This window comes from Kryptolebias marmoratus, linkage group LG10 (assembly GCF_001649575.2).
Source record: "Kryptolebias marmoratus isolate JLee-2015 linkage group LG10, ASM164957v2, whole genome shotgun sequence".
Classification (NCBI taxonomy): Eukaryota; Metazoa; Chordata; class Actinopteri; order Cyprinodontiformes; family Rivulidae; genus Kryptolebias; species Kryptolebias marmoratus.
The window spans coordinates 10,165,234-10,184,581 of NC_051439.1; the positions used below are offsets into that span (position 1 = coordinate 10,165,234).

At 44.6% G+C, this 19,348-nt stretch overlaps 2 protein-coding genes across 10 annotated transcripts in view; one reads left to right on the plus strand and one right to left on the minus strand.

The window, feature by feature from the left end:
- kdm1a (lysine (K)-specific demethylase 1a) overlaps positions 1-11,659 on the plus strand; it is a 14,985-nt gene extending 3,326 nt beyond the window's left edge. The window contains exons 2-22 of one of the 7 annotated variants that reach the window (XM_017417985.3): positions 278-460; positions 1,326-1,619; positions 1,812-1,980; positions 2,124-2,281; positions 2,385-2,463; positions 2,561-2,653; positions 2,761-2,867; positions 3,137-3,218; positions 3,360-3,454; positions 4,629-4,646; positions 5,768-5,910; positions 6,007-6,097; positions 6,187-6,321; positions 7,197-7,270; positions 7,607-7,718; positions 7,864-7,996; positions 8,095-8,282; positions 9,046-9,160; positions 9,857-9,984; positions 10,346-10,492; positions 10,798-11,659. In XM_017417985.3, coding sequence (XP_017273474.1) covers positions 1,350-1,619; positions 1,812-1,980; positions 2,124-2,281; positions 2,385-2,463; positions 2,561-2,653; positions 2,761-2,867; positions 3,137-3,218; positions 3,360-3,454; positions 4,629-4,646; positions 5,768-5,910; positions 6,007-6,097; positions 6,187-6,321; positions 7,197-7,270; positions 7,607-7,718; positions 7,864-7,996; positions 8,095-8,282; positions 9,046-9,160; positions 9,857-9,984; positions 10,346-10,492; positions 10,798-11,001 — 2,541 coding nt within the window. In that variant the 5' untranslated portion in view covers positions 278-460; positions 1,326-1,349 and the 3' untranslated portion in view covers positions 11,002-11,659. Of the gene's footprint in view, positions 1-6; positions 461-532; positions 570-1,325; positions 1,620-1,811; positions 1,981-2,123; positions 2,282-2,384; positions 2,464-2,560; positions 2,654-2,760; positions 2,868-3,136; positions 3,219-3,359; positions 3,455-4,628; positions 4,647-5,767; positions 5,911-6,006; positions 6,098-6,186; positions 6,322-7,196; positions 7,271-7,606; positions 7,719-7,863; positions 7,997-8,094; positions 8,283-9,045; positions 9,161-9,856; positions 9,985-10,345; positions 10,493-10,797 lie in introns of those variants that run through there. The other 6 variants (XM_037977735.1, XM_025005835.2, XM_025005836.2 and 3 more) reach the window with 6 other exon arrangements.
- Positions 11,660-15,905: 4,246 nt separating this feature from the next.
- The window catches only part of luzp1 (leucine zipper protein 1), a 36,343-nt gene continuing 32,900 nt past the window's right edge, over positions 15,906-19,348 (minus strand). For all 3 annotated transcript variants that reach the window (XM_017418532.3, XM_037977733.1, XM_037977734.1), the window contains 2 exons: positions 18,376-18,647; positions 15,906-18,050 (listed from right to left, as the gene is read on the minus strand). In XM_017418532.3, the coding sequence (XP_017274021.1) occupies positions 18,402-18,647 (246 nt within the window). In that variant the 3' untranslated portion in view covers positions 15,906-18,050; positions 18,376-18,401. The remainder of the gene's footprint in view (positions 18,051-18,375; positions 18,648-19,348) is intronic.

A 19,348-nucleotide genomic window follows, 5' to 3' on the forward strand; every position in this document is an offset into this window, starting at 1 on the left:
AAAAAAGGGTTCAAATGATACAAAATGGACTGTGCTACATCTGTTTAGAGTAGTAGAACAATATCAGACTGATTTTGAGTCAGTGGGTCACATGACCTGGAAGCCATTGTAGAAAAATGATCAATTTTCACCAAAAAAATATCTAAAAAATATAAAAAAGGGTTCAAATGGGATAAAATAGTTTGTGCCTCATTTATATAATTTCGTAGCATGATTTACCAAAGGTTTTGTACCAGTTGGTGAAACGACAAGAAATATATCAATATTTGTTTTTCAGGAGCGAAGGGTTAGGAAAATTTATTGACGGTCCCTAAGTGAACCACCGCGTGAGAGAGAAGGGGCCGGCAGAGAACGGCTGGCCGACATTAGCGCTCCTGTTTCGGGGCAGCCGTGAGCTGGACGCCGCTAACTCCGCGGAGCTCGAATATCGAATATCCAACTTGAAACTAACTTCACTGCGGTAGGCCAGTGTTTTTGCTCAGTTCGTGTTGTTTGTAACCATGATGTCTCTGGTTCTGTCTTCGTTTCTTAGTGTTTGAATGGATATAACCAGGTGTACGGAGAAATGGGTAAAATAAGACAAGGTTACTGTACCTTGGAGCCCTCATTTCATGAAACCATCACACTCATACTAAGTTAACATTGTTTCTATCAGTGATGTGATTTTAGCTGCATTATTCACAGTTTGATCATGTACGGTGGTTGTCAACTAAAGGTGCACTAATTGTTTTATGGTATGATTGTCCTGGCTGCCACCCTTTTCTGTCAGATCTGACAGACGTTTTTGTTTAAACCAAGTTTAGACTGTTCTATGTCCATTTTATGTGTTAATTGATGTTTATAAAAGCACAAGAAGCTGAACATTTAGTGCAGCAGATTAAAGAGGTTGTGGATATAACGCCTGTGTTTTATCAAGATTTTCTTTATCGTTCTTAAGAGTTATGACTCAAACTGAGGTTCAGCCTTATTTATTTTATGTGGTTAATTGTGATCAGATAATTGCATTAGGCCTGCATCCTTCCAGGTTTAAGATGGAAGTTAGATATAAATTTAATTTGTCTTGTTTTATGTTACAAACCATAATTTTTGTTCCACAACTTTTGTTTTTTGCTTACTACACTGTTCTATATGAAATGCATTTTGTTTGTTTCCAGCACTCACAAACCATACTATCATTTTACATTAATTATTTGTAATAGTTTTTAAATTAGTTTGACTTTTTTTAGACATTCAAATTCAGTCATTTCACTCAAATGTTTTTTTTTTTTTTTTTTATGTTGAATGGATAATCTTCCGTATTTGATTCCTGTTCACCATTTCCTTAGGAGAGGCCTCCAACATCCTCCATAATGCTCTCTAGCAAGAAATCAGATGCTGGCTCCTCCTCTTCCTCCTCTTCGTCTTCTGTTGGCGCAGCAGGAGGTGAAAGGGTGCTGAGTTCTGACGCCCAGACGGGTCCGTCAGCCTCGGCGTCGGGAGCTGCGGAGTCGAAGAAGAAGGACAGGTCGTCCCCTAGTGGGGAACCTGGAGGGGCTTCTTTTCCCCACCCGCCAGGTCCTGGAGGCATGGATCCGGACTCAGCTGAAGTCCGGAGAACAAGTCGGCGCAAGCGACCAAAAGTAAACATTTTAGGTTTCTAAAGTTTAAGGAGAGATGGATTTGGTTTCAAATAACTTGTGTTAAATTATTTTGTTTTTTGTTTTATTTTGCAGTGTGATGCTGGAGTTATCTTTTCAGGGAGTGCGACGAAACTAAAGCCCCGACCGACATGAGTCGTGGTTTTAATGGTGCTTTTATTGTGCCTACTGTTGCAGGTGGAGTACCGCGAGATGGACGAAAGCCTGGCAAACCTGTCGGAGGACGAGTATTACTCGGAGGAGGAGAGGAACGCCAAGGCGGAGAAAGAAAGGAAGCAGGTCATCCCTCCTCCAGCGCCGCCTCCTGAAGAAGAGAATGACAGTGAACCTGATGAGCCATCAGGTGAGTCTTAAACTCAAAAAAACCACGTTCAAAGCTAATTTTCTGCCAATTTAGTTTCTTGCCAACATGAAGCCTGTGACTTATATTTTACTTTGTAATTTCAGATCAAGATAAATACCTTTCATGTTAAGATAATGGAATAGAAATGTGCTTTTTATTCCCGACAGGTCTGGAAGGAGCTGCTTTCCAGAGCCGCCTTCCTCATGACAGAATGACATCCCAGGAGGCCGCCTGCTTCCCCGACATCATCAGTGGTCCTCAACAGACTCAGAAGGTCTTCCTATACATCAGGAACCGCACCGTATGTCACACTTTTTAATAATCCTTTTCATTTCTAAACGATAGCCACAGGATAGCTGTGTTTAAGCCTGTTTATCATTGCAATTCATGTTAATCTCGCCCAGATCCAACTGTGGCTGGACAACCCTAAAATCCAGCTGACGTTTGAAGCCACGGCGCAGCAGCTTGAAGCTCCGTACAACAGTGAGACTTCCAATTACACTTAAACCATCCACTGGTTGTTGTTTTTTTTTTCCTCAAACAGAACATAAGACGTAATGTACTCTTCTTCTCTTCGCAGGCGACGCCGTGTTGGTTCACAGGATACACAGCTACTTAGAAAGGCACGGCCTGATTAACTTCGGCATTTACAAAAGGGTCAAGCCGTTACCCAGTAAGTCTGCTTCAGTCACTGCACTGACGTTGTCTTTAAAAGAATAACAATAACAATAAAAAGCACGTCCCAGTCAAAAGTAACCTCCAGTCTGCTTGTTGTTGCAGCAAAGAAAACAGGGAAGGTTATCGTGATTGGAGGAGGTGTGTCGGGTTTGGCTGCAGCCAGGCAGCTGCAGAGCTTTGGGATGGATGTTACAGTCCTGGAGGCCAGGGTAGGTCATCAACACACTGTAACAAGCTGTTCGTGCCTCAGGTTGTTATTAAACAGCCAGGAGTAGAACTTGTTTCAGGATTGTAAAATAAACACTTTACTGACAGCATTGTGGGATATTTCTTTTATTTGTTTTAGCTCCTTGCTAGTTTTTTGCTCATTTTGACTTTAATTATTCATTCTTCACTTGATAGATGTCAGCATCATTCACTCTGTTTCAGAAAATGTCATTTCTCTGGTGTTTTTGTCTCCTTTTCCTGATGCCTGCAGGACCGCGTGGGGGGCAGAGTGGCCACGTTTAGGAAAGGAAACTATGTTGCAGACCTGGGAGCCATGGTGGTGACGGGACTGGGTGAGAATTCGGTCCCGATTTTATTTTATAATTACGTAGCAACAAATTCAGACTCATCGTTTTGTGTGATCTGCCTGTAGTTTCATTAACTGTCCTGTAGGGGGAGGTCACGCCTAATCTTGATGCGTTTCTGTCCTTCAGGAGGGAATCCCATGGCAGTGGTCAGTAAGCAGGTTAACATGGAGCTGGCCAAGATCAAACAGAAGTGTCCGCTGTATGAAGCTAACGGCCAGGCTGTGAGTTTAATATCAGAAACTGTTCATTCCCAACCGACTCCATCAATAACGTGGAAGTAGTCAGGGACAGATTTGTACGATTTTTTTCTCAAAATCAAAGACAGGTCAGTAAATGTCAGCAGGCTACGGGCAGCGTAGGCATGATTGTGATTTATTCTGTTGTTATTTGCTTGCTTTAATCACACTGACTCCTATAAAGGCGCTCATTTACCATTCCCAGCGCTGGGAGCAAAAACTGTTTTTTTTTTTTTTCACAGCAGAATGTTATTTAATACCCGATTCAATCAGAAACAGAAAGTAACCAGAGCTTATGATTTAATGATGTGTGGGCTGCTTTATTTTTTTCCTTTGCTTGGCATTTTTACGTCATGCGTTTGATTAAATTTCCTAAATTCCAGTTTAATTCAGTTTGGGTGGGTTTTTATTTGTTCACACACTTTTCTCGTCGTTGTGAATGGTTGAATTATTTGTTCCAGCGTTTAAAAAAAAAAAAAAAAAAAAAACGCTAGAAGAACATCTCGCGTTCCCTTTTAAAGGATAGCACGTGTCTGTAAATGATCTGATCTTACTTTAAATCATTTGAACTAAATTAGCATTTGATATACATGAAGCGCTCTGTCCCGTCAGATGTGTTTCCAGTGTTTATTTCTGGAGCCAGAGCCCCGTTTTGTTTACTTCCTTTTGCTAGTTGGTGTTTATTTTCGCACGAATGTTCACTTTTTTGCATCGAAGAGCTCAGCTTTTGTGCTCGTGCCTGTTTCTTTAAACGTCCTTGGACAGGAATTTGGGTTTTCCGTGAGCCACAAAAACCCAGCACGTCCTAACCTTTTCGGACTGCTTACGCTTGTGTGGCATAAAAACAAAAACAGCTTTACTTCCTGTCAGGACGGAGCAGCCCAGATACAAGTTCATGCTAAGCTATGAGTTGTTTTGTTTCTTATTTTGTCGTGTCCTGTAAGGGGATAGTTTGGGTTTCTTTTCAGCACAGCCGTCTGCATCATGTGTTACTGGTTTCCTCCTCTGGAGAGGGAAAAAAGGCGAATTAAATGTTTAACTTTAGTGCAAACCTGTTTGAGGTTAACGTTGTGTTTACTCAACATGTCTCTCTCTCTCTTCCCCCCCCCTCTTGTCTTTCCAATCGTTTCCATGTTCATCTTTTGGTGAACTGCTAAAGGGTGAACGGTGCACAAGCGTACGTATCTGTTTCTTTACATAATCTATCCCTTACTGAATTGTTTAAACATCTTAGCTCCGATTATTTGAATTTCACTTCATGTCACCGTTTCTTATCCATGTAGGAACCCTCACCTTTCACAGCAGCACAATTAAAGAGCATATTTAGCTTTTTTTATCCAAATGGAATAAAATTATTGCAACATTAAATGGTTTAATAACATTATTTTGAAGATTAAGTATCTCAAAGGTATCGCACAAAGTATTCTCTTCACGTGGAGATGAGCAGATTTCAGCAGAGACGAGATTTGCAGTAAAAAAAAAAGTGTTTGATCAGCACGACACGATTCATTTAGACGTGATAATAGAGGTGAGGCTGCAGCTCTGCACCGTCACAGACCGGCTCCTGAAACAAGCGTTGCTTGTAACACTTCGGCTGTGAAACTCATCTCTGCTAATAAAGTGTCTGTATTAACAAGTTCCACCAACCCGCATGTTCCTCCAGACATGAAGTCCTGCGAATATTAATGATCAGAAGCAGATTTTTCCGCAAATAGTTCCTAAAATATAGTTCACTTAGATTTCTGTCCGATTTCCGTTTGTTTTTAGTTGTAATTGGGGTTGCAAATTTCTGGAAACTTTCCAGAATTTTTCCGTGGGAGGTTCAGCTGGGGAAAGTTGGACATATCCCAAACTTGAAATCTTGTCTCAAATGATCCCAAACGCCAACAAGTCCTTCACTAATTCAGCATTTCATCTTTTTTTTCTGTTCAGGTATTCCTATTTGAACATTTTATATGGAACCCTACATCAGTTCAAATAAATCTGTCTAGTGGTGGTGAATAGAAACAACAATAATGTGTAATTTGTGATTTAAAGGCCTGTTTGTTCAGACAACACTTTACTTTATGTCGTCCTCTGGCTCAGATATGTAGCTCCAAGGTTCAAAAATGTCCTCAATATGTTCAGTTCCAGCTTTATTCTCATGGAAAGTTTCCAACTTTGAAAAAACCCAGAACTTTGCAATCCTATTTATAACACTTCAAATCCATACAAATTCTACATTCGGTTATATTTGGGTTTATAATGCTTTTCCTCCTCTGATTCATGCCATATCGTCCTTTATATGCGTATGTCCAGGTGCCTAAGGAGAAAGATGAGATGGTGGAGCAAGAGTTCAACCGACTGCTGGAGGCCACCTCGTACCTCAGCCACCAGCTGGACTTCAACTTTCTCAACAACAAACCGGTTTCTCTGGGCCAGGCCCTGGAGGTGGTCATTCAGTAAGTCCCGGGAACGCCGTGTGGAGGCAGGAATGCATACGGATACAAAAAACCCCAACAAATTAAGCCTCTGATCGTGCGTGTGTGTGTGTGCAGGCTGCAGGAGAAACATGTCAAAGATGAGCAGATTGAACACTGGAAGAAGATCGTAAAGACTCAGGAAGAACTCCGGGATCTTCTCAACAAGGTGACGGCCCGACTTCGGCTGGCTGCGGCCTCGAGTGAGCATCGCGCTGACGTCGGCGTTCCGTTTTTACTTTACCCCTCGCCTTTCAGATGGTGTCCACCAGGGAGCGCGTGAAGGAGCTCCATCAGCAGTTTAAAGAAGCGAGCGAAGTCAAGCCGCCCAGAGACATCACCGCAGAGTTCCTGGTGAAGAGCAAGCACCGCGACCTCACCGCACTCTTCAAAGTGAGCCCCCCCCCCTAAATAATGTATTTATGGCACTTTAATCACATCCCAAAAAATTCCCGAACACAGACAAAAAATCAGGCCTCCAAATCCTCCAATCAAGTTTAAAAGCTACCAGTGTGAAGCTGTGTTTATAATATCTGTTTTCATTAGCTGTAGTTTAAACTAAGACTTCCTGTAGGTGATTAGTAGATTTATTCACAGATCCGGAGGCTGGTAACCACGATGTGCAGGAAACTTTGATCTGAAGGGCGACTTTTGTCAAGCAGGTAGTTTATGACCCGAGCTGCAAATTAAAGGGAATCTTTTATGAACTACCTGATCGGGGGCATACGCCTGAGAGGCTTTTAAGGCCGAGCTGTCTAAGCAGAGCAGACACACTGTGTTTAAGTGGTTTAATGTCTCCGCTCGAATGTATTATTAGCGAGCGCCGGTGTTTTTTATTTTTGGCGCGGATAAGTCGTCGCCGCGCCGCGTGCGTTTTTCGGACGGATGTTTCAGTCGGCTCAAACACAGCTGGTATCTGCCTGCGATCCGCGCGCTGTCTGAGGAAAACCACTTCAAGGCTTCGGCTCGCACTCGGCTGCTTTTTATGTCCGCAGATGTGCGTGCACCTCCCGAGCCCGTGTTTCCATATGGCCGGATCTTAAAACCCGTAAACAGATGGTTGTTTCACTTTGTATATTTTAGTTTGGATATTTTATGCATTTCTTGCCACTGTTTAGTATTTTCCTCAGCGAGGGAAGCTGTCCTCATTTCTTCTGCTGTGGTGAACCGATGACCGGGTTTAGTCTGCTCCGTCTGTTGAAGCTGCTCGTCCTTTCCGGCTGTATGCAATCCCCCCCCCCGCTTATTCTTCCCGTTTCCTCACGCAGGAGTACGACGAGTTGGCGGAGATGCAGGTGAAGCTTGAGGAGAAGCTGCAGGAGCTGGAGGCCAATCCTCCGAGGTAAAACGCACCTTTATAACGTTTTATCATCACAAACCTGCAGCTCAGTTCTTACCTATATCCTGTGTGGGTGAAATGATGTAAAGAAACAGCTTTTCTGTCTTTTAAACGTAATATATGACCTTGATCCCATGTGGAAGGAGTAAAAACTGTTTGCTTAGCAACAAATGTTTTACCCTGTTGTGCCCTGCAGTAATATACTTTTAGTTTAAGTTCCTGCCGCGTGATGAGCAAACTGCTGTTAGATGAATAAGCGGAGCGGCGTTTTGAGTTGTGCTAACTTGTGTGACTTTAACAGCTGCCAGCGCCTCTCACGTGTTCCCTGCTTTTCCACAGTGATGTTTACCTTTCATCCAGGGATCGGCAGATTCTAGACTGGCACTTTGCCAACTTAGAGTTTGCCAACGCTACGCCCCTCTCCACCCTGTCTCTAAAGCACTGGGATCAGGTACGAACACGTCCTCGGGTTTGAACTGTAATGACTGAGCAGCGTGAGGCTGAGTCAGGACTGCTAAGACTTTAGAGGATATTCCAGCGGCGTGCAGATGTGAAACGAGTTTTGAGTGTGCTGCTGGGGTTGATTGTCTCCGTAGGATGACGACTTTGAGTTCACCGGCAGCCACCTGACAGTACGGAACGGCTACTCGTGCGTCCCTGTGGCTCTCGCCGAGGGTCTGGACATCAAACTGAACACGGCGGTGCGACAGGTCCGATACACGGCGTCCGGTACGTTTGTATGGTTTTGGAAAAAAACAACAACAAAAAAAGATTAAACAAATGTGCCGTGGTCATTTCAAAGCTTTATTATACGTTCTCCCTCCCAGGCTGTGAGGTGATAGCCGTGAACACTCGCTCCACGACCCAGACCTTTATTTACAAGTGCGACGCTGTGCTCTGCACGCTGCCCCTCGGGGTGCTGAAGCAGCAGCCCCCCGCCGTCCAGTTCGTCCCCCCGCTGCCCGAGTGGAAGACATCAGCCATACAGAGGATGGGCTTCGGTAATCTCAACAAGGTAGGATGTACACACACACACACACACACACACGGGCTGTGTTTCATCAGCATCTGTTAGAGTAAGCTCCTTATTTTGGATTTTTTTAACCTGTTCAAAGCACCGAACTGCGCTGAACCAGAAGATGTTTGTCGTCGATTGAGCAGTCAGAATTTTAGCTGAAAGGTAAAAAGGTTTAAAGTTAGGTTGATGTTCTGCTGCAGTGTCATTGTGCTGCAAGCCTGACCTTCACACATTAACCACCTCGAGTTCATTATGTCCTCCTGAGGCTTTTCTGTTTACTGCCAGTGATCTAAATCCTGTTCGATTAAACAAATACGTTTCCTTTTGTGCCCTATTGTTCCCTTTTATCCATTTAATCCCCGTGTTAACATAAAATCCTCCTCAGCCTCAGAACAGATAATTTGTCGCTCTGCGTTTAGGCAGGTGGAGTTGGAGCCGATGAGAATATAGTCGCCGCTTTTTAATTTTTAAAATTTTTTTTGCTGCGTCACTCCTGACCCAGCAGCTCCGTGTTGCTCAGCATCATCTGCAGCAGGACAGCTGATCTGACGCTGCCGCAGCACAGAGGAGAATGCTGCATTATTATGCAACCCGAGCTGCTTCTGTCTGCGCAGCAGAGGGAGCTGCACCGTTCTCCTCCCAACTCAGAAATGTGTGACCAAGAGATTATCCTCAGTCTTCTTGGACTGGAGCGTTTTGATTGATTGGCTTTCTTTCTATTTATTTGTTTATTTTGAATTGCGTTCTCCTTCACTTGCAGGTGGTGTTGTGTTTTGATCGCGTGTTCTGGGATCCCAGCGTGAACCTGTTTGGTCACGTCGGCTCCACCACCGCAAGCCGGGGGGAGCTCTTCCTCTTCTGGAACCTTTATAAAGGTGACAAGATCGCACAACGATGTCACACAAAGTCAACGTTTATTTTAACAATAAGGAAACTTTGGAAGCAAAGGCTGTAAAAAGAAGAGGTACAAATAAGAAACAGCTGTCGGACTGACACAGTTGCAGCCTCAGCACCATCGGTATTTACGTGGTCTGTCTACAACCCCACAAATGCTGCTTAAAGCTCTATCATGCAAAGAAGGTGCCAGATGTGAACACCGTCCAGACACACTGCTGTCTTCTCTGAGCCAAAGCTTCTTTAAAATGGACTGAGGCAAAGGGGAAATTTGTTCTGTGGTCAGACGGGTCAAAATGTGAAATTCTTATTGGAAACCAGTTACCGCATCCCAGTCTGCCTCTCTGATGGTATGGAGGTGCATTAGTACCTCTGGCATGGGCAGCTTCCACATCTGGAAAGGTATTTATAGGTATTTTATCCAGCAAGAAAATGGAAAACGGAAATGAAAATGAAAGCACCTTTCTTTAAGATGTTGCTGCCATCAAATTCAAAATTCCTTCTAAACAAATACAATTTCTTAGTTTAAACCTTTGCTATGTTTACTGTGCTCCATTGTGAATAAAATACGGGTTTATGAGATCGACATAAACATTTTTGGAATTTGGGTTGGACAAAAACACATGTAGAACATTTCCATGAAGAAAAAACAAACTTAAGTGCTGTTCTCCTTTCAGCCCCGATCCTGCTCGCTCTGATGGCTGGCGAGGCCGCGGGCATCATGGAGAACATCAGCGACGACGTCATCGTGGGACGCTGCCTCGCAATACTGAAAGGCATCTTCGGAAGCAGCGCCGTACCCCAGGTATGTTCGCTCGCGAGCGCTCTGGCACCCGTTCGGTCAGTAATTCCGTATTATGTAGCGATAAATTGCCACCGGCCTCATCTTCGACACAGTCCTCTAATCTGGTCGAGCTTCCCCTGTTATTTTATTGCATCACAAGTGGAATTCATTCCTGCAAACCAGCACACAGCAACCATATAGAAACACACTCACAAGTGGAATCGCATCCAAACCACCCGTCATTAGAAGTCATTTGCTTTTGGTTTTCAAACCAACCTGGCCGGCGTCGGAGCCGCTCGCCGCTCCAGATGTTCGCGAGTCCTCTGAATGTCGTCATGGAAACAACCTAAAATACACGTGGTGTTGTCTGTCGCCACGGCAGCCGAAGGAGACCGTGGTCACTCGCTGGCGGGCCGACCCCTGGGCGAGGGGCTCCTACTCGTACGTGGCAGCAGGTTCCTCGGGGAACGACTACGACCTGATGGCGCAGCCCATCACGCCCGGCCCGGCCATCCCCGGAGCGTCGCAGGTGAGCGCACAAACGGGGGGCGAGTTTGACTCTGAGTGTGTGTGTGTGTGTGAGAACGTGAGGGCAGAGATGGTATCCCAGCTTCGCCACAATACTTAACCAAACCAAAGTGGGTCAGTTTAATGCCAACTACAGATGTTTTTCAGCTGTTTGGATGCTGGCGTGTAGATTACAGTGGACAAGTAATATTTCTGTGTGGACTGAAGGCTTCTGACACCACTGATGTTCCCCCTGTTTTTTTCCCCCTTGCACTTAATCCGTATTATAAAATGGAAGTGTTTGACGGTTTATATTTATTTTTGCAGCCCGTTCCTCGTCTGTTCTTCGCCGGCGAGCACACCATCAGAAACTACCCGGCGACAGTCCACGGCGCCCTGCTCAGCGGGCTCCGGGAGGCCGGGCGCATCGCCGACCAGTTCCTGGGGGCCATGTACACCCTGCCGAGACAAGCCACGCCCACGGCCACCAGCAACCCTCAGCAAGCTCAGCCCGCCGCCGCCGTCGTCTGAAACGCCCTTCCCGACGTCTGTCGCAGTTCACGGAAAAAAACGAAAAGGGTTCACATCTGGATGTGGAAGCACTCTGTACTTTTGCGTACAGACTGGAACATGAGCTGCCACAAAGATTTGGGCTCCCGCCAAACATTAAAGAAACCCGTTTTATTTCACAGTAATGCGAATTAAATTTGATAAAAGTCTGTTTGTTTTCCCACTTACAAACAAAGCACGGGATTAAATTCAGTAAACGAAGCGACCTGAAGCCTTTAACCTTGAGTGGAAGTTCCCATCAGAGCCAAATATCTGTTCATGTGCCCCTTTTTGTCCGGAGCTTCAGGATCGGCTGCAGACGTTCTTGTCAAGTGAAACAGAACCTAAAACTGTATTTTATCTGCAGCAGATGACCAAGTCGCGAGCACGCTCACTCTACAGAAACACTCACCTTTCGAAGTAACGTCACACTAGAGCTCCGCTTGGTTCCCTTCAAACTCCCCCCCCGTACTGTAGCCTCTAAGGTTGAACGTGATTTAGGCGGCGTAGTGTAGTATGGACGTTTGTAATTAAAGAGAAAAACGATATTGTTAAGATTCTTTTTTTGTTTTTGTTGCTATTTTAGTTGTTACGTCTTTGTTTTTTTATTAAAATATTTGTTAATAAAAGGAGAAACTAACATTTTGCAATCTTTTCTTGGACATTTTAGGTGTTTTGTGAATATATGTGCGCTCTGAACTGCACCACAAACTGGGGGGGGAAAAAAGAAAAACTATTACATAAACATGTTTTGTAGTGGAAGAACTTGTGCTTTGGCCCCTCGGTGACCCCCCCCCTCCCCCCCCGGCCACTGCTCGGAGGCTGTGGTTTGAAGTGAGAGGCAGAGATGAGGGTCTCTGGCAGCATCTCTGCGTGGTGGGGGATCTGACGAACGTGGATGAAGTTGGTTAACCATGAAGCTTTAAGGTTCTGGGAGCGCCCGCGGGCCTCGTTTCTGGGACCAAAGCAGACGTTTGAGCCTACGAGTTGTCTGAGCCAGGGTTTTTAGGCTGCAGCTCCTGCATGTTTTCATCTCATCTCGCTAACTGATGCGTTAGGTGGTCCTCTTGATCCGGGCTGGATCAGCCTTTTTCGATTGGACCTCCAAAGCCTCAGTTTTGAAGCCGCGCGGTGACGTTTCCTCGCCTGGAAACGGTCCGAGGCCTCCTCGTGCTCGAGGTCGCAGCTCTTGATTCGGGTCGGACGCCGAGGATCAGGAGCCTGAAGCTCCAAACCGGGTCGTCGCAGCTGGAGGAAGGCGGACGCTCCGACTCATCCGTGTCAAACTCACATCAGTCTTAAATGTCTTTGGAACAACTGATGACAATAACTTCACTATTATGATAATCAGCATTTAATTCTAGTTCTATTTCTTTTAATTGATTGATATTCAGCATCAGTATTTAATTTCTTTGGATCTATTTTCAGACACTATCTGCTCCTGATCAATCTATTTGCAATGTTTATACTGTAATATAATTTGTTTACATAAATGATATTTGTTGCCTACTAAACCACATCCTCAGAAATGCGACAGAGAAGGGAATGACCTTTTGGTTATCTGTGGAAGCCATCTTAAATCCGGTTGATTCCAAAAGTTAATACGTTGTAGATGTGCATCCAGGGATTATTTTCATTAAAATCAGTGTTTCAGGAGATATTCTGAACCACTGACAAATGAAAACACAAAGGCAGTTACATGTGACGTACGTGAAACACATTTTTGCACATTTCCCCATGGAATTTCTGAACAAAAACACATTTCCTTGTGGGATTTTGAGACATTTTCTATCCCGTCCCTGTGATAATGTTAAAAAATTGGTCAATTCATGTGGATTTTCTGTAAGGGTAAAGACAAAATCATTAAAAAGTCATGTTCCTTTTTGATTTTTTGCATTACAAAATGTATAAAAAGTAAAAAAAAAAGAACTAATTTCAAGTAAAAACCTTCCATTTTCTTTTCCCCCCACTTCTCCACTCAGATGTTATAACCTTACAGATGCTTGTATTGGACTTTTATTTTTTACTAAGGTGTAACTTCTGAACACAGAGGTTGATTTGGAACGAGCAGGTCTGTGTGTTTGAGCCGGACGATCTGAACACTTTCAGAGCCTCTGTAGAAAACCCCAGGCAGCTGAAGTGAACAAGCTGAGGCTTGTACTCGACAGACTGAACGAAACAGCTTGCCCCGAGTAACAAAAGGCCTAACGAGGCTAAATGAGGGTTCTCGCAGAACAAGACAAACTCATGGACTCAGGAGCTGGTTCATCAGCAGGATCATTTTTAAATGTTTGGAGGAAAAGCAACGCAGCCTTTCCCAAACCGAGGTGTAGCCGTTTAACAGAGAGACGCATGCTGACTTTGCATTCCACAGCAGCTTGTGGTTTCTTTCTCTCCCCCCTCCCTCCTCCTCCTCCTTGAACAAGACCAATTTGCCTCATTTGTCCGCTTGCTTATTTTGCATCTTGTCAGCTGTTGTTCTCTCCCCAAACTTGACTCACATAAACCCTCAGAAGTTGCTGAATTCGGGATGTGCAGCGCACCGCCGTCTTTGGCACAACACGTGTTACAAACAGGTCGAGTGTTTTTTTTTCTTTTCATTTTTTATTGGAATATATATGGTCTGCTGTACAGTTTGTTTTAAGAGGCCTACATGCAGAGTGCGCCAGCCACAGTAAGGTTAAAACATGCACATTGTAGTAAGCCTAACATTTCAGACAAAGAGAAAAAAAAAAAAGAAAAGTCTTAGTCCACCTGGCTTTACTGACACACTGAGGCTTCCCTCAATCATACAGGGAAAATAGATGACAGGGAGAGAGATTAGATCCAGCCAAAAATATCGTCTTCTCATTTAGATTATTTGTGTTTTACATATATACATGTGTGTGTTTGTGTGTGTGTGTGTGGAGGGGGCTGCATGCGTCTTTCTTTGGCAAACATACAAAACAAACCCTGAATTTATGAGAGCAGCAACAAGGCTGGAGAGAATAAACCCCCCCCCCCACGGTTCAAAAAAAAAGGGACGCCATGTGGGGAATCAATCAGCTCATCTCTGATAAAATCCATGGTGTCGTCACGTCCAGGCCGTGAGAAATGTCTCATGTTAGACTAAAAAAAAAAAAGACACAAGAAGAACTCTCCAGGAGTGTAACAGCAATGAGAAAGATACATTACCCCGCAAAGAAACAAACGAAAAAAAAAAAAAAAAAAAGCAATATAAGAATCTTAAAATCAAGGCGGACAAATATTTAATACATTTCAATAATAAAGGCCCACTTTACAAAATTACAAGATTTTACTTAAATAAAATCTATCTGATATAGAATCCAAAATAAGACATCTTTTGTTCAACAAAGAAATAAAAACATACTTGAGCAAGAAAAAAACAAAAACAAAAAAAAACCCTCGACGTGAATATCTCCCCTTTATTTCAGCATCTTAGAGACGAGATACGAACCCGTCTCTGAGTGTAAACTGGAAATACTGTGGAATGATTTTGGCACGATGTTAGAAGGCAGAAACATGGACTCAACAAGGCGCCGCGACGGAAAACCTCCGTTGTGGTTTTTAATACCGATCTAAAAACGCTCAAATTCAGCAGGTGGGGAAAAAGAAAAGGACGACTTCTTTTTAACAGCATAAGCTAAAGGGGGCGTTAGTCGTGTGAGGTCCTACAGTTAAGTGCTGGTTAAGTGCAGATTATAGCCGATACCACCGGATGACACTGTGACCTTTCAGGGCGAGCACCTGTTCGCGGAACCAGGGCCTTTTCTGCCTCGCCTCCGATCTGCAGTTCATTCCCGTCCGCTGCAGAAAAAGGAGGGAAACGATGTCTCGTAAATGACGTTTCTTTCCCCTGGTACAGCCAGCTTGTTCTGACGTCTGCGCAGAAAACAAGCCGTCTCTTCGGCCCGTTGGTGCAGGAGCCGTTTAGCGTACGCGTGGGCCTTGTGAGGAAAAGAGAAAAAAAAAAAAGGCACTGGGCGCAGCAGAGGATGGAGTTCCAACTTTGCCCTTTAAAAGAGCCCTGTCAGCTTTGAACCCCTGGATCCAGGAGGGAATTCCTCCCCTGGAGCCATAAAAACTGCAGTTTCCGACAGGTGGACTCTTCCTGAGACCCACCCCTCCACTCCAACTCTGTTCACGGAGGAAACAATTTAAGGAGGTAGAGGAATGAAAGGAGCGGAACAAAAGGGTTTTAGGATGGAGATCCTGGTGGTAAGCATGGGTTACACTCCACTGAAGACCTAGCTGCATGGTAAAGTGTCAGATTTGACGGAGGGAAGCAGGTGATATGGAAGCCTTTTTGAGGTGCGGTGAGGTTTGCTTCATTCAGCCCCTGAGTGACATCAGCGTTAAGGAAAACTGGCCTCCGGCGTCGTGTCGAGTACGCGTTCATCACTTGTCATTTCCCTCTCTGCTGCTTTTAGAAGCCCTGAGTCAAGCTGTCCAGGACAGGATTAGACGCAGCCCTGACCCCTGAACTTTCAGCTGCCCGTCAAGGTCTGGTGACAGGCCTCTGGTCCAACGTAACGCGCTTTTTGTCTGAGGCCCGGCGCTCGGGAGAAATCGAGGGGCTCGGAAAAGAACTAAAAGCAACGTTGGAATTGGTTTAAAGGGAGAAGAGATTGGACGAGAGACGGCATTTCCTCTTGGTACACAAAAAGGCGTAGCATTACAGACAATAAGAGAGAGCCTGGACGAAGCGGGAGCTCTTATTAGTACGTCTGGTCTGCTTTTGCTCCATCATGAAGCCAGCAGCGGCCGCGAAGAGGCCACGTCCTCCCTGCACTCTGTGACCGACGGCCCGGTCCAAATCCACAAGGCAGGGTTATTTTTAAAAGTTGTGTTTGAAAAAAAAAAAAAAAAAAATCATCTCAGTGAGCTTTGTTTTGAAATCCTCGTAGAAGCTGTTCCCTTGTAACAAAAAATGATTCTTTTCTTTTCTTTTTTTTTTTTTTTTTTACAATGTCCCACACAACAATGCGCCAAATGAGAAAAGCAGAACAAACTAAAAACCAAACCTCATAAATGGGTATTGGATATCAGTTGTTGGTGCAAGTCTGCTGAGATGATCTGCTTCTCCTTTTGCACTAAAGGCACAAATGAACAAGTCGCAGCAAAGGGTTGAGATCTCCAACAAACATGAGCAGAAATGGGCCTTTAGCTTTAGCACGTCGGCCGTCACGGTTACAGACATTTGACTGAGGAAAATCTCCTGCTAGCACGAACAGTAAAGTGACAAAACAGCGACAGGCAGAGCCCCTGAACATACGTGGAAGCTGAAATATTTAAAAAAAGGGTCCATGGCGGCTGGTAGAAAGCAGGCGAACCAATGAGCCGTTCAGAACCCGGCACAAAGTTCTTCTTTTGTTTCGCGAATCCAAAAATGCAGCTTCGCTCAATGAGTTCATCAAGCGTTGGGTCATTCTTAGATGCATTTCTTAGAAACATTCATTTATTCTTTTTTTTCCCCACTCTGGGGTAAAAATTTTGTACACGTCCTGGTGTTTTGTCGTCACATTTAGGTCGCCGTTAAAATTCAAGGGAGAAAGTCTGAAAGCTGTCGGCAAGGTTCCTGTCACAGACACGCATCGTGTCCCTTAAATAAAACGCCGTTTATTACTGGCCTGTGGCTAAATCTGTTCTGTCACACTGCTCATCTGTTCAGAAAGTCAGACTCATCTAAAGAAAAAAAAAATGGGGGCGATTGGCACGGCGAACCCAGACCCTCTCAGGCTGGACTTTCTGCTTTCAGTTCTAACCCTGCCGATTGTTTCTTTCACGACACAGCATGTATGGTAGCAGTGAGGAGAGGGGGGGAAATAATAATTAAAAAAAAAAACTGCTAAAGTCCAGTAATACACAAACTATTTCACTATGGCTCTTTCAGAATACGTGAATGAAGACACAGCTGTCAGAAAGTTGTCTCATGGTTTGAGGTTGAAGAACAACCTCCTCCCGCTCCTTCCTACATGTGCGTTGCATTTTATTGCGTTTACCCCCCCACCCCACTTGATATGACCGAGAAGACAAAGGAAAGGACGATGCAGAACAGGAAGCGAGTTACGTTGACTCAAATTAACTAAACAAATAAAAAAGGTCCCAGTTAGTCAGAGAGGATGTGTGTGCTCCTAAGATGTAGACTTTTTTTGTATGTATATTTTTCTTTTAAATGGAGTGTGTTGCTGAGTCACAACCCTTCAAGTGCTTTTCTTTTATTAGTTAGAAACATGCAAACGTTGGCTCGACATGTCGGAGCCTTAATTAAATCCACTTCTGAGGTCGCCGCATGCCGGGAAGAAGCGGCACCACGCCGTTCAAAATCAGCACACAGCGTCCGCTTGTTGTTTGTGTGCGTCTTCAGGATTTGTGTTTGTGAACAGAGAGCTGTGAATCATCTTTTAAACTATTAAAACAAATGGTTACAAAAAAAAAAAAAAAGAGGTAATTCGCTTCCTGTTTTTGGTCACATTTAAAGTAAAGATGTGTTTGGTTCTACATGTTAATCCAGGCCTGGTGAAAAAAAAAAAAACAGATGAGTTACAGAAACTGTTCTAATGCTGACTGAAGACGAAGTGATGAAGAAAAGGTGAAGACTCTGAGGAAAACGCTCCAAATACACCCCCCACGGAGGTTATCGTGATGTTTCTCTGGAAAACAACAAAAAAAATAAAACTAAACCAACATTCTAACCCCTCGTGAGTCGTCCTTTCACAAACTCTTTAAACCTCTCTGGCATGCAGGCAAACCCTCAGCCCTCCCCAGCATGCCAGCCTCTCCCTTGTCAGGTTTCGGGGGCTACATTATGATACGTCCAACGCGAAGCAGAAGAGGAAACGTGGGCTGGTGGGGTGACCTCCGACGCCGCAGAGGGTCACATTCGGAGGGAAGGAGGAGGTGGTCGAGTCTGCGGTTTGTTGTCCTTTGTGGTTCCGACTCCGATTCGCTTTCCTTTATTTTGTCGGAGAACGCTTCAGATGGTGGTTTTCAGCTGATGGGAGACTGGTGTTTGGCCCTGCTTTGTGCTGCTGTTGAGAAACCAAAACAAAACCAGTTCTTACTTATTACAAAAATAATCATATCGATTCATCTTCTTTAGGAACAGACTCGATAATTGCCTCGTGTTCGCTAGAAGGAGCAAGGTAATTTGCTGCTAATTATGGGGAAAATAACCAGAGTGTGCTGTTTCCAGTAATAATCTTAGGAAATAAGTTCCAGAAAAATAGCGGAGATTCTTGTAGTTAGCATACAGCATGCGAGGTGATTTCTTTTTTCCTGGTCTTTAAGTAATAATATCTGTTCCTTTAATTAATTAGCTTTAAGAAGCTAAAAAAGAAGGCTGTTTCCTTCTACCTGTTTCTGGTTTTACTGCAGCTCGGCTAATGATGCTCAGTCTGACGGTGGCTCCACGCTCTGCTTCCCGCGCCGCTACGCCCCTCGGCTCTGGTTCCCGACCCTTGACCCCGACCGGACCATGGGTCCCCTCCTCTGGACGGGGCTCCCGCTGCCTTGGTCAGCCGGTCGTAAGAGCTGCCCGGGTGCTGTGGTTCGCTGCCGGGAGGCTGCCGTCTCCAAGAGGCCGGGCTGAGGCTCGGGTTAGGACTGGGGTGGAGGTTATCTTTAGCCTGGACAAACCGAGATTAGATTAGGAATTGGATGAAAACGCCACGAACCGTCTGTGAACAATTAATCTCTTACAGCTCTTCGGATGACCTCAGATTGGAGGAACAGAGCTGAACTGGTACCAAACTGATGAGCAGAGCCAAAACCAAAGAGGACTGTTGACATCTTAGAACTATTCCAGTCTCCAGCTTTTCATTGTGTTTCATCCAAAGCACCATTTATAAACATTTACATCCCTGGCAGTTGATAGTCCTGCTGGAAGTGCTACAGCTAGCTGCTCCTGCCAGAATAAAAGCTTGCAAATGACCACTAAATTGTATGTAAATCACCACACGATGCAAAGTGATGTAAGTGTTAGCTTTTCGCTATTAAGCTCGTCAGTCCAGTCAGTTCTCCAAACTGAGGTCATTAATTAAAGCACTCAGATGATTTTAGCCGTTTTCATGTTTCGCAGCCGTGTGCCGATTGTTCTTTTATTAGGACAGCTCGGAGCCCCGTTAGGATCCTTCTGTTTAATGTGGGTGTTAAATACACGCTGTTTGCGTTCACTGATGTGCGACAGAGAAAGACCGTGGACGCCTGCCAGAAGAAAAATTCCCCGACCAGAAACTCCAAACATACCCCAAGCTGAGAGATTTATAATTTGGCCGGGCCGACCGAGAACTGAAGCCCGAGTTACTAGTCTGTGGTGGCTGCATCGGCA